We start from the raw sequence: 14,245 nt of genomic DNA, 5'->3' as shown, positions 1-14,245 counted from the left end.
AGCTTCGGTGGTCACTGAGGCAAAAACAAGGGCGTGCGAGAAGTTTGGTGAGGCCATGGAGTATGACTTCAAGACGGCTTTAAGGAAATTCTGTTCCACCATCCAGCATCTCAGGAGGGGGAAGCAGTGCACCGTCAACACTGTGTATAGTGGGCATGGGGCACTGCTTACCTCGACTCAGGATGTTGTGAGTCGGTGGGGAGAATACTTCGAAGACCTCCTAAATTCCACCAACAACCCTTCCCATGAGGAAGCTGAGTGTGGGTGCTCTGGGGTTGAGGTCAACGAGTTTGTTAAAAAGCTTTCTGGTGGTAGGGCCCGAGGGGTGGATAAGATTCGCCCGGAGTTCCTAAAGGCTCCGGATTTTGTGGGGCTGTCCTGGTTGACACGCCTCTGCAACATTGCGTGGACATCGGGGACAAATTGCCTCTGGAGTGGCAGACTGGGGTGGTGGTCCCCTTTTTTAAGAAGGGGGACCGCAGGGTATGTTCCATCTATAGGGGGATGACAATCTTCAGCCTCCTTTGTAAGATCTATTCAGGAGTGCTGGAGAGGAGGGTCCTACCGGAAGTCAAATCTCAGATCTAGGAAGAGCAATGTGGTTTTGGTCCTGAAACAGTGGAACAGCTCTGCACCCTTGCCAGGATCATCGAGGGTGCATGGGAGTTCGCCCAACCAGTCTACATGTGTTTTGTGGACTTGGAGAAGGCGTTTGACTGTGTCCCTTGGGGAGTCTTATAGGGGCTTCTTCGGGAGTATGGGATACTGAACCCCCTGATACGGGCTGTTCGGTCCCTGTACGACTGCTGTCAGAGTTTGGTCTGCATTGCCGGTGAGTGTTTGACTCCGCCAAGTCTGCCCTTCGTCACTGATTTTGTTCACAACTTTTATGGACAGAATTTGTAGGTGCAGCCGAGGTGTAGAGGGTCTCCGGTTTGGTGGGCTCAGCATTGCTCTTTGCAGATGATGTGATTCTGTTGGCTTCATCAGGTCGTGATCAGTTCACAGACGAGTGTGAAGCAGCTGGGGTGAGAATCAGCACCTCCAAATCACAGATCATGGTCCTCAGTTGGAAAAGGGTAGCGTGCCCTCTCCGGGTTGGGATGAGATCCTGCCCCAAGTGGAGGAGTTCAAGTATCTTGGGGTCTTGTTCACTAGCAAGGAAAGAATGGAGTGGGAGATCAACAGACGGATCAGTGCAGCGTCTGCAGTGATGCGGACTTTGTATCGGTCCGTTGTGGTAAAGAGGGAGCTAAGTCGCAAGGCGAAGCTTTCAATTTACTAGTCGATCTATGTTCCTCACCTATGGGCACGAGCTGTGGGTCGTGACCGAAAGAACAAGAACCCGGATACAAGCGGCCGAATTGAGTTTCCTCCGCAGGGTTCCCGGCTCTCCCTTAGAGATAGGGTGAGAAGCTTGGTCATCCAGGAGAGGCTCAGTGTCGAGCCACTGCTCCTCCGCATTGAAGGGAGCCAGATGAGGTGGCTGGGGCATCTGATTCGGATGCCTCCAGGACGTCTCTCTGGTGAGGTGTTCAGGGCATGTCCCACCAGAAAGAGACCCCGGAGACAACCCAGGACATGCTGGAGAGACTATGTCTCTCGGCTGGCCTGGGAACGCATGGTGATCCCTCCGGAAGAGCTGGAAGAAGTGGCCTGGGAAAGAGAAGTCTGGATATCCCTGCTGAAGCTACTTCCCCCTGCGACCCGACCCGGAGAAGCGGTAGAAAATGGATGGATGGATGGATGGATGGATGGATGGATGGATGGATGGATGGATGGATGGATGGATGGATGGATGGATGGATGGATGGATGGATGGATGGATGGATGTTGTAAATTTTACACGTGGCTACAAACATTAAACACATAATCCTGACACTACAAAGAATTTAGGATCAGCAGATGTTTTTCGTTCCATTTGTTCTTGGGCTTGTCACAGTCTCGGCATGTCCCGTTCTCCACCCCCAAAATTATCTAATCTCCACTAGTGTGATCTTGAGTACAGCACTGCTATTTAATGTTCTTAAGTATTACTGGACAGTGCTTGACTTGTTTTTACACTTCTACAATACTTAAGAATGTGACCTCAATCCCTGAGCATACAATACAAACACTTTGAAGAGGTCATTTGGGTTCCAATTGTTTAATATGGGAAACAACATCTGAATGAATAAAATGTGAGGCCAGAATTCTAACTGAGAGGTTCTGCCGTGCAAATCTGTCATCATTGACCTTCATAGTTAAGACTCAACCTACACAAAACATGGTTCTTTTTCTTTCTTTGCCATGTAACATTTGCACAGATTATTATTATAGTCCATCTGATTTCTATTGATAAAGCTTTTATTTGCTTTCGTTCCTGACCTCGTCAACACAGACAATACAGATACTATTTGAAAGGGTTCACTTATCAACGGCATTTACACCTGATAGCAGAAGTGCAGATGAGGTCACTCCTCTAGTAGTTGATGTTGGAAAGCATGCACAAGCAGTCATGGCCGGTGAAAAACAGCAGCTGACTGACAAGAGCTGACCGCGGCCCTTATCTTGCTCCCGATATGATTAGTATTATTGATGTTGTTGTTGAAATTATTCTTTACCAATTATTGATAAGAGAAAGTCCATAGCTAAAGTCATGATTGTGGTTTTTACAATACTGAATATTGGACTTTTGACCATAGGTATGTATTGTCATTTATACTATCCATCCATCCATCCATTTTCTTAGCCGCTTATACTCACAAGGTTCACGGGAGTGCTGGAGCCTATCCCGATTGTCAACAGGCAGGAGGCAGGAGTACACCCTGCATTGGTTGCCAGCCAATCGCAGGGCACATGGAGACAACCATTTGCACTCACAATCACACCTACGGGCAATTTAGACTCGTATCCAATTAATGTTGCATGTTTTTTGGATGTGGGAGGAAACCGGAGTGCCCGGAGAAAACCCACACAGGCACAGGGAGAACATGCAAACTCCACACAGGCGGGGCCGGGATGGAACCCTGGACCTCAAAACTGTGAGGCCAACGCTTTACAGCTGCGCCACATTTACTATATAATTGGAATTCAGATCAAGTTGCATTTCCGACTCCCTTACTTACAATACTTTGTTTTTTATTAGCCTATGAGTTTTTTTTTCTTTTTTGAGGGGATTTGCTGTACCCTTACGGAATATATTCAGCAACAGGAAAAGGCAGAGCCAATTTTGATTCCACAGGCAGCTGCCTGTGCTGTCAGTCAATGTTTTCGTAGGATTAGTGGTAAGATTAAAGTGCTGACAGTTACTGTGACCACACGGCTGCACATGATCTTTATTCGATTCCAAGTGTGAGGCCCAGCGCATGTGCCGAGAGTCCCTTTTACAACAGGAATAAGCAAAGTATTAAGACTAAAATTATAAATGTGTATGTTTTCTAGAAAAGTCGAATGAGACCGTCTTCAATGTGAACTGTGGTTCGCACCTTTTGCATCTTCTGCCCCAAGATCGGAATTGGGAACCACGGTGCTCACCCCTCACTATTTACGTACATTTTATCAGTGGGTGCCAAATCCCAAGTGGTGACCTCTACACCATGAAAGCTTTGCCATTGTTGAAATAATCATTTGGCTCAATAAGAACATGCACTTTTATTAAATATTCAAGCCCATGACTACATTTCTTTTTAGCAATGGTACAAGTCATACGTAAATATCTAGTCTCTTAAAATACAAAATAACCCCCCTCAAAAAAAAGAAAAACAGCTTCCGCTTCGATGAGCAAGGCTATGTTAATATTACTTCTCCTTAACTTCAGCAAAGGCTAAAATGTTTGTTTTACAATGTAAAAATGATAAATGAAAAATGATTGATGTTTGAATCTATTTTGTTGTAGTAAAAGGACAAATACAATAATAATTTAAAATGATTTGTTATAATTTGTCTAACAATACAAAGGTATTATTAAAAAATGATATTCCTCCTAAACATGTTCATTTGCTTTCAGACTTGCAACAAACGCAAGGTTTGTTCATGTAAAATAATCGATATCTTTGTTTTAAAATGAACAAAATGTGCATGGGGTTCCCAGGGTCAGCAGAGAAGAAGTTAAATGAACACAAAAACAAATAAATAGCTTCCCAAAGTGTTCAACCGTAAATGAAGTGTGCCAAAATTTCTATGTAACTCGAATGTCAATCTTGGTTGGAGTTCAAACAAAAATAAAAAGAAAACCATGAGTTCCCACTTATAGATATAACCAAGAATTTAAATACATTCATCAACTTATACCACAACTGGCTCACTGTATAATCTGGACTGATCACCTGTCAATCATTGGGCAAAAACATGGACAACCATTCACACCTGTGGCCAACCTGAAGTCGTCAATGAACGAAACGTGCATTTTTTTGGGGCTGTGCAAGAAAGCTGGAGTATCCCTAAAAGACCCCACTCATTCACGTTCAAAGACCAGCAAGGTGACTCATTTCAAACCAGTAAGGTGAGCATGCCAACTAGCAATCATCACTCTCCAGACGCTCCCTTCGACATCCACTTTCACCCCCCCCCCTCCCCACCCTTCATGACATTCCTGTTGGGGCATGCACATCCCTCAACGGTATCGCAAGATATGGCATTGTGTTATCATACTTGGAAGGACATGTAAGTGGCCATGAGGTCAGCCAATTGCCTGACAGGTGATGCAACAAGCATCCTGTGGGGGGGGCTGTAAAGTGTTAGCGTCACAGTTCTGAGGACCAGGGTTCAATCCGGGCCTCACCTGTGTGGAATTTGCATGTACTCCCCGTGCCTGCGTGGGTTTTCTCCAGGCACTCGGTTTCCTCCCACATCCTAAAAACATGCAACATTAATTGGAGACTCTAAATTTCCTACAAGTGTGATTGTGAGTGCAACTGTTGTCTGTGTCCATGTGCTTTGCGATTGGCTGGTACCACGCCTCCTGGCTGTTGACAGCTGGGATAGGCTCCAGCACTCCCGCGACCCATGTGAGGATAAGCGGCTAAGAAAATGGATGGATGGATGTTGAATACTATGATAAATATTATTTGCTTAATGCTTAGTGTAATTTGTGTCAGAACAAAATATAAGAGGTCAAAGCATCTTTTGGTTGATAGAATAAATGATTAATAAACGTGTCTGAATACTTGTGTTTTAATGTTTGTGTTTCTTGGGATTGCTATGATGGGCTGTGAAGCATTAATCTCCATTTTGATTCGTGACTCCATTCGTCAACATCCACATACGTGTTTTTCGAATCTGGGAGGAGGCACCAGAAGCTCTCCCCTCTGTGGCGGACTTGTTTACCACAATTACACCATGCCACTGAAAATATAAAGTTGTGAGCCTACATCATGCTGATCCGTATACCTCCTTGATGTCCGTACACCTGTAGAACTGTATACAGTTATCAAGCAACCAATCATGTATCCTCTAATTATGGGGCATAATTCATTAGATTTTAATCTCTGTAAATGAATTGATTCAAATCACCAACAGTCAATCGCATGTGGCCACATCACTTCCTGTCAAAGTACAATAGTGTGTACCACACGTACGTATCTACTAGCCATGACAAGTGAGCAGACTGCTTTCACAATTGCCCAACATTTGACCCTTCCGTGGCAATGTGCGAGAATAAATTGTGTTTTTCGACAATAGGACCACAAATGTTCCATAAAATAAAAGGTCCAGTTGAGACAGTTAGCATTTAGAATTCAAAATGTTATTGTAGTTGCAGTCTACAATGAAAAATTTAAGAGATTTAACCTGAAAATTTACAAACTAAGGCAAAGACAGGTTTTGTTTTGTTTTGTTTTTTTTTTTTTGAGTGCCCACATTCAACACCTACAAATCTTTTAACGTGTTTCTGATCGAACAATATCCGCAGTGGCATGCATTTTTATCACAAAAAAGTTCTATTTTCATAGACGGCACATCTGCAGCAGGCTGCATATCCTGTTTATCATGCCAGTGTAAGGCTTGCTATGTATTTGTTCATTTGCTAGAGTAGTCTGCACCAAGATGGTCATTACAACACAGCAGAGGAGTTGACACCAGTGCTTTTCAAAGAGTGGGGCATGACCCCTCATGCAATGGTTGGGGTTGGGGGGCGGGGTGTGTGTGACACCCTGTAGAACATGATTTGCATCTGTCAAGAAAATGATGCACTTTATTTTCTGTTATAGACTGAAAACAACATTAGTAATTGTATTCTTTATTGTAAGCCACTCTATATCTCTTTCTTGTGTAGTTTCTTAAATGTATATAAGGATTAAAAGAGATTATCAATTACAGTATATGCAATGTTATATGGCGGTATAGTGGTGGGGCTGCAGATGGGGTGGGGTCGCAATTTTTTTTCTTCTTCCTGCAGGGTTCGCAACAGAAAATAAATGTGAAGCACTGGCCTGCACCAAGATGGGTGTTTCAAGACAGCGGACGAGACTTCACCAAGATGGACATCAACGCAGCAATGTGTGTCTCCTTGGACATCCGCCTGACAGAGTGACAATTTGGTGGCAGAAAATTGATTTAGATTTGCACCTGCTCAGACCATCTCTAAATACTGTTGCAAGTAGACCACTGATCCAATGGATTTTGATGATTTAGATCAGGGCACAGACACACAGATACTGAGCTCAGACATTTAAGTCAGTAGCGTTATCACCATTTGATTTTTTTACGTTGTGTGCTTCCACACCATGACTATATCCAGGACAATGTTCCATTCATGCACTGGATCGTTGCAATTGCACATTTTCCCACATTTCAAGGGAATGAGATGAGCTGCTTTAATTGGGAGTGACAGAAGTCAGCTGTAAACACAACCTCAGTAGCATCATGCTGAATGTGTGTGTGAGAGATTGAGAGCAAGAAAGTGAATAATAAAGTGCAAGAGAAAAAGAAAGACAGAGAGAAGTAGAGAGGGAGGGAGAGAGAGAGAGAAGGAGACAAAGAAAAAGAGACAATGACAGAGAGAAAAACAGCTAGAGAGACAAAGAGAGAGAGAAAGAAACAAAAAAAGAGACAAGGACAGAAAGAGACAGAGACAGAGACAGAGACAGAGAGAGCGAGAGAGAGAGAGAGAGAGAGAGAGAGAGCACGGCTGCATATCTGGCGGTGCGAGTGAAAGTTTCGGGGTGAGAGACTCATTAGTGTAGTAGCTGTTGCCAGAAACTTCATATGACTTAATATTTTTTTAGCATGGGGATGTGCTGCCCCCCCCCCATGCCAACCCAATGCCCCACAGTTACGTAGATGTGGTCTCACACTGACACTGGGTGGTCTGAGGATGAAGTAAATAACTATAATGCACAAATGAGGTATCCATACATAAAAAGCCCAGTGATTGCAAAGGATGGGATCCGGTGGTATTGGAATACTGCGCAAGTTGTGTAATGTTGCCACTCGCTGACTGAGATATGGGAAGATTTTATGGCAGTAATCTGCGATCATAAGTAGACCAAATTTGTCTTGTTGTATGATCCAGACAAAAGAAAAATCTGAAGGAAGATGGACTGCCACAACAGAAGAGCACACACGAGGGCACCCCTGACCATGTCTACCCGTTAAGGAGCTCAGTGAAGAGCACTGCTCTCCTCATCCTACACCCTGGGGGAAACTAGATTGAAATGGTCAGCACAGTCAACAGATTTCAGTCCAGTAGAGCACCTTAGGAATGTGCTTGAACTCAGATCCTGGGTGTGATGTCTAGAAATATACAGTGATTTTGACGCCATTTGTCCACATGAAGCATTAAGATTGGGGAAAAAAAAGTTATTTTCAATTCTGATGTTGCAAGAGTTACTAAATCCCTAAAATGCGGGTGTACAGTGTCTGTATCCTCGAAACGTTCATCCATTTTCATAGCACTTGTCCTCTTGAAGGTTGCAGGCGAGGTGGAGCCTATCCCTGCTGACTTTGAAATGAGAGGCGGTTATTCTCCTGGACAATTGAACTGGTAAACAATCATCTACACTCACATTCACTTCTGTAATTTAGTCGTGAATCACCCAAATGTTAAAAAAAAATTACTCATATCCCTGATACATTTCATATCACTAATGAAATGTATTCTAGGTTAAATATAATCCCTTACAATCTTTAGCCCTGGACCAGTCTGACAGAAGTTTTTTTTGTTTTGTTTTTTTTGGGGGGGGGGCAGGGGGGGCTTTGTTGAACAAGCTGAGAAGAAAAATAACTTAAATCAAGATGGAATTTGTTGCGTATAGATAAGGTAGATTTAGGTAGTTTTTATGAACAAATGCTGACTGCAAGAACTAATTACTGTAAAACTGTACCTTAAATAGTAAACATTTACATTTCTTAAAATATTGGGCTATAATATTCAGCTCATATCACCCACCCACAAAGATGGACTGTCACAGCTGTTGAGCTTCTGCCTAGATTCAGTTTAAAGGTTAGTGCTATGAATACACACACGCGCGCGCACACACACACACATTCATTTTATGATACATAATTGCCAAATGTTTAATTCATGATTTCATGTGTTTATTTTTTCATTTGCTTGTACATCAGTTCAAACAACTGAAACAAATGACCAGTCGACTTTGAAAGTTCTTTGATTTCCAAACAACACTGTACAACGTCCCCAGGTCCAGACCTTGTCCTATATTAGTGTGTATTGTTTTGAGATGAATGTGAGATCTTGGAGTAGGAGCTGTCAGGTTGCAGTTTGGTGTAGTCTTTGCTGAGAGATTTGGGTCAGCCCTTACACAGCAACCAACTCGTGAGAAATTAGTGTCCAATGTTCAAGAAGGTGGATGGCATCTCAAATTTCTCAAACTGCTCTCAGACATCACATACCGCCGTGAGTCAGCCCTTCTTACCATGACTGAAGAATTTCACGGGTGGATTTAAGCGTGCACATATTTGGAGCCTGAAATGCCACAAAGCAGTTGGCTGGTTCATGTTGTCCTGCGTGTAGGCAGCTTACAAAGTCACAGAAGCTTAGAATCTCTCCAGGATCTGCATGTTTTCTATCAATGCAGCAAAGAATCAGAACTCAGGATTTGGCCATTTAGGATTGTATGTCTCTAGGTAAACTCTTTTTAACAAGGAAATCATTTGTGATTTGTAATTTGTGTCTTACATCAAGGGAATTCAAGAATGGATTTGAATCTTATCTAATGAACTAGTGCATGCTCATAAGACTCCGAAGGACTACATTCAAGACAGCAACGGGATATTTTTTGTGGCCCGGTCGAGATGATCCTCAACACAGTGCTGGTGGTCTTGACAGACCTGGCCGGCCACCTGTTGGGAAACACTTTGTTCCGTCGGCATTTCCACCTTGCATTGTCTGCTACGGTGGTGTTTGGGCCCGTGCTCAGTCTCTGGGTATCCCAGCACAGCATCTTTGCCAAGAGAAGCCACTTCCTGTACAGGTGAGGCTATTTCCTCTTTGCCTTAATGTGATGCATTAGGGTGAGGATGTTGTGATTGACACCCACACAAGAAACTTTGTATTGTCTTCACACTGGTGGTACTAACAAATTTCAGACTGTTAGGCAGATGTACTAACCAGTAGTTCACAGTACTGACACTGTAGTGGCTACTCTATTAAAATGTTCGTGTTACTTAGAATTACTTGTTCTTCCAGGATGTTTTTGCGATCTGGTTGGGGATGGACATGCATCTTCGTTGGTTCCTTTGTCTTCCTTCTGTCATTCTCCACCCGTCGTTCCCTCTCGCTGTCATTCCGTCATCTCTCCCGGCTTGGAGTTGCTGGTGGGCTGTGGTTCGTCTTCTGCAAACTTCTCGGCATTCTCGAAAATGCTACAGGAAGCTGCTATGAGCCCCTGCCAGGAAACCCGGAGAATAATGACAGTCTGCCTATCTTAGTGTTGAGAGAAGGTGAGAGCAAGGCGGAATGCCTCAAAGCCGGGATGCTGTGGAGAGGTTATGAGGTTTCCGAGGATGTCTTCCTCCTGTGTCTCTGCTGCCTTCTGCTCGCCGAGGAAACAGCGGTGTTTGGCCCTTATCTGAGCCTTGGTGGATGTTCTGATGCCCCGCTGAGGATGCTCTTCCTGTTCTGTGTTCTCTTGCTCAGTCTTTGGCTCTTCCTCCTCCTCTGCCTCCTTGCTTACTTCCCTCAATTCCCCACCCAGCTGATAGGAGGGGCACTTGGTTGTTTGTGTTGGAGGGGATTGTATCAAGGGTGGTACTGTCAGGCTCCCTGCTGGTACTGCCCTGGGAGACCTGGATTTGGGCTTCTCAAAAACCAAGACTGATGGGGAACACAGATCTGAGAAATAGCACAAGTAGGTGTCATCGTGGGATCCCCCCAGTTAACCTCAAATTGATCCCAGCACTGCTTTTTCTGTCTGAGATGTGTTTTTTTCCCCATCAAACTGTTAATCTTTAATTATTGTGGCTGAAAGAGGGTGTCAAAGGGCTTTGAGTATCTTGAAGGTAGAAAACAAATAAACCACATTTACCACAAGACTTTTTCAACAACTAATCAGGACTTTGTCAAATTGGTTCATTTTTGACCAACAATTTTACATTGTTGTTAGTCAGATGGCGGTTTACACAAATAAATTGACCCATTTCTCTCAATTGAGTGGTGACGCTACAAATATTACTGTAATCTATATCATGGACCGAGATGCACTGTACACCAAATTGGATATCAGTTTTAGTTGTGTTGTTTTTGACTTAGTAGGTCCCACTGAATCTACTTCGAGGCTCTTGTATTTCACATCATATGGTGTGGGTGTAAGAAATAGAATGTGAGATAAAATAACCTAGGTGTTCGGTCTCAGCAAATGGCAATGACCTATGGGGTCCCTCAAGGGTCAGTTCTTGGACCTCTCCTGTTAAGCCTGTATATGCTACCCTTGTGTCAAATTCTTCAAAACTTTAATTTTGACTACCATAGTTATGCAGATGACACAGAGTTATACTTAGCAGTGTCTCCAGATGACTACAGTTCAATTGAGGTATTGTGTAAATCAGATAAATAACTGGATGAGCCAAAATTTTCTTAAACTAAATCGCAACAAAACTGAGACAATTGTTTTTGGCAATAAAGAAAAGAGAATTGCTGTGAGTAAACACCTGGACTCTCTACCTTAAAAACCAAAGACCAGGTCCGAAACTTTGGTTTTCTGATTGATTGATTCCTTTCAACAATCATATCAAATCAATCACAAAACCTGCCTTCTACTATCTGAAAAACATATCTAGAGTCAAGTCTTGTATGTGTCAAGCAGACCAGGAAAAGCTCATCCATGCTTTTATCTCAAGTAGATTTGACTACTGTAATGGTCTTCTGACTGGACTCCCCAAGAAGAGTATTAAACAGCTGCAGCTCATTCAGAATGCTGCAGCTCGCATTCTGACCAAAACAAAGCGGTCAGAGCATATAACGCCAATCCTAAAGTCCTTGCACTGGCTTCCAGTGAACTTTAGAATACATTTTAAAGTTCTGCTACTGGTCGATAAATCACTAAATGATTTAGGTCCTGAATACATGAAAGAAATGCTTAAGGAATACAAACCCAGTAGAGCTCTGAGATCGACTGACTCAGGTCTAATAGTGGAGCGCAGAGTCCAGAGCAAACATGGTGAAGCAGCTTTTAGCTATTATGCTGCACACAAATGGAATAAGTTGCCAACAGAGGTGAGGTCAGCCCCAAGTGTGAATGTTTTTAAATCCAGGTTGAAAACTCTTCTTTTTTCTTTTGCTTTTAAGATATATCCACTTTTTGATCATATTACTTGCACTGTATGCGGTTTTAATTGTCGTTTAAAAAAATATTTAGTTATTCATTTTTATTGTTTTTATCCCATTTTAAATGTTTTATCTCTTTGTTTTCAAATGCCTTTAATCGTGTAAAGCAGATTGAGTTACCTCGTGTATGAAATGCGCTATACAAATAAATTTGCTTTGCTTTGGTTTGCTTGGCACATAATTATAAGTGGAAAAAAATCATTGAATATGAGAAATGTTTTAAATAAAACATTGTTTCCCATTTGCACACTGCATCATAATGCTGGCTGCGTCCTGACTTTCTGCTGCTGTATGAGAGCAAACTTTTTCTGTTGCTAATCCAAGTACACAAGTGTCGTGTACTGAAAATCCCTCAACTAAAACAATGAATTTCTGATGCTAACTACGGGTGAAACATACTTTGAGGTTTCCATGTCGCTGTGGAGGTCATTCAAATTGTGTCAATTGTTTCTGACAATGTTAAGGAAACAATACACTATTGTAAAGGGTATTGATGATATCTATCATATTCTCGAACATATTACGCGACTAAAATTTTTAAAAATTGATGTGTCTGTATTGAGGGTATGAATTTTAGGATCTTAAAAGGTGAAAAATAAAACTGTGAAACTTATCTCTTCAAACATCTGACCCCCAAGTTAAAGCACACATTTGGCAAGAAATTGAATATATATGGGGCTGAACCACACAATGTGTGTGAAAAGTATTCAGACCCTCTTAAGTCTATCACTTTTTGTAATATTGTAGCCCTTTTCTAAAATAATTTGCAGTTCCTATTTTGAAATGAATTGTTGAAAGTCTTGCATATTTATCAAAAAAGAAAAACTAAAATATCACACAGCCAAGATGAGAAGAGCCTTGGTGAGAGAGGTAAAGAAGAACCCAACGGTCACTGTGGCTAAGTTCCAGAGATGCTGTGGGGAGACAGGAGCAAGTTTGAGAAAGTCAACCACCATTGCAGCCCTGCACTAGTCGGGGCTTCATGGGAGCATGGCGCGACAGAAGCCTCTCCTCCGTGCAAGACACACAAAAACCTGCATGGAGTTTGCGAAAAACACTAGAAGGACTTCAAGATGCTGAGGAAGAAGATTTTCTGGTTTGATGAGACCAAGATAGAACTTATTGGCCTTAAAGGAAGACTCTCCCCAAAATTTCTATGTACAATAAACCCTCCAATGTGAAGTAATATTATTATTACACATATTTTGGACATTAATTGAAAAAGAAATTGAAAATAAACAACATTTTTTTAATCCAAGATGCCGACGAGCTCTGCACAAAATTGCAAAAAAACTGAGAAAACCCACCCAAATTTGTCCTTCTAACCTCCTGTGGGGTCAACCTGACAGGATAAAGCTGTGGCTGTCACAGTTGAGGCTCGTTCATCAGCTGGGGAAATTTGCACGCATCTAATCATTACTGGTTATTAGCCACTTACAGCAATGAAAATAAGTATTTGACCACCCTGCTATATTGCAAGTTCTCCCACTTAGAATCATGGAGGGGTTTGAACTTTTCATCGTAGGTGCATGTCCACTGTGAGAGACATAATCTAAAAAGAAAAATCCAGAAATCACAATGTATGATTTTTTTAACGATTTATTTGTGTGATACAGCTGAAAATAAGTATTTGAACACCTGAGGAAACCAATGTTAATATTTGGTACAATAGCTTTTGTTTGCAATTACAGAAGTCAAACGTTTCCTGTAGTTGTTCACCAGGTTTGCACACACTGCAGGAGGGATTTTGGCCCACTCCTCCACACAGATCTTCTCTCTGTCGCTGAGAAACACGGAGTTTCACCTCAATATAAAGATTTCCTATTGTGTTTAGGTCTGGAGACTGGCTAGGCCACGCCAGAACCTTGATATGGTCCTTACGGAGCCACTCCTTGGTTTTCCTGGCTGTGTCCTTCGTGTCATTGTCATGTTGAAATACTCAGCCACGACCCATCTTCAATGCTCTGACTGAGGGAAAGAGGTTGTTCCCAAAAACCTCACAATACATGGCCGTGGTCATCCTCTCCTTAATACAGTGCAGTCGTCCTGTCCCATGTGGTGAAAAACACCCCCAAAGCATGGTGCTACCACCCCCATGCTTCCCAGTAGGGATGGTGTTCTTGGGATGGAACTCATCATTCGTCTTCCTCCAAACATGGTGAGTGGAATTATGACCAAAAAGTTCTATTTTGGTCTCATCTGACCACAAAATTTTCTCCCATGACTCCTTTGTATCATACAAATGGTCATTGGCAAACCTAAGACGGGCCTTGACATGTGCTCGTTTAAGCAGATGAACCTTCAGTGCCATGCATGATTTCGAACCATGACGTCTTAGTGTATTATCAACAGTCACCTTGAAAACGGGGGTCCCAGCTCTTTTCAGGTCATTGGTGGAGTCCTGCCGTGTAGTCCTGGGCTGATCCCTCACTTTTCTAAGGATCATTGAGACCCCACAAGGTGATATCTTGCATGGGCCTC

The 14,245-nt window shown here is 42.6% G+C and overlaps 1 protein-coding gene across 1 annotated transcript; it reads left to right on the top strand.

Annotated features, from left to right (window-relative positions):
• The first annotated feature begins 9,234 nt into the window (after positions 1-9,234).
• On the top strand, positions 9,235-10,259 carry fitm1l (fat storage inducing transmembrane protein 1, like). Its single transcript, XM_061839639.1, has 2 exons — positions 9,235-9,413; positions 9,629-10,259. Exons 1-2 carry the CDS (start codon positions 9,235-9,237, stop codon positions 10,257-10,259), a joined length of 810 nt encoding a protein of 269 aa, XP_061695623.1.
• The last annotated feature ends 3,986 nt before the right edge of the window (positions 10,260-14,245 follow it).

Source organism: Syngnathoides biaculeatus, chromosome 13, assembly GCF_019802595.1.
Source record: "Syngnathoides biaculeatus isolate LvHL_M chromosome 13, ASM1980259v1, whole genome shotgun sequence".
NCBI lineage: Eukaryota > Metazoa > Chordata > Actinopteri > Syngnathiformes > Syngnathidae > Syngnathoides > Syngnathoides biaculeatus.
Note: the sequence above shows the minus strand (reverse complement) of the source record. Positions and strands in the feature narration are given on the sequence as shown.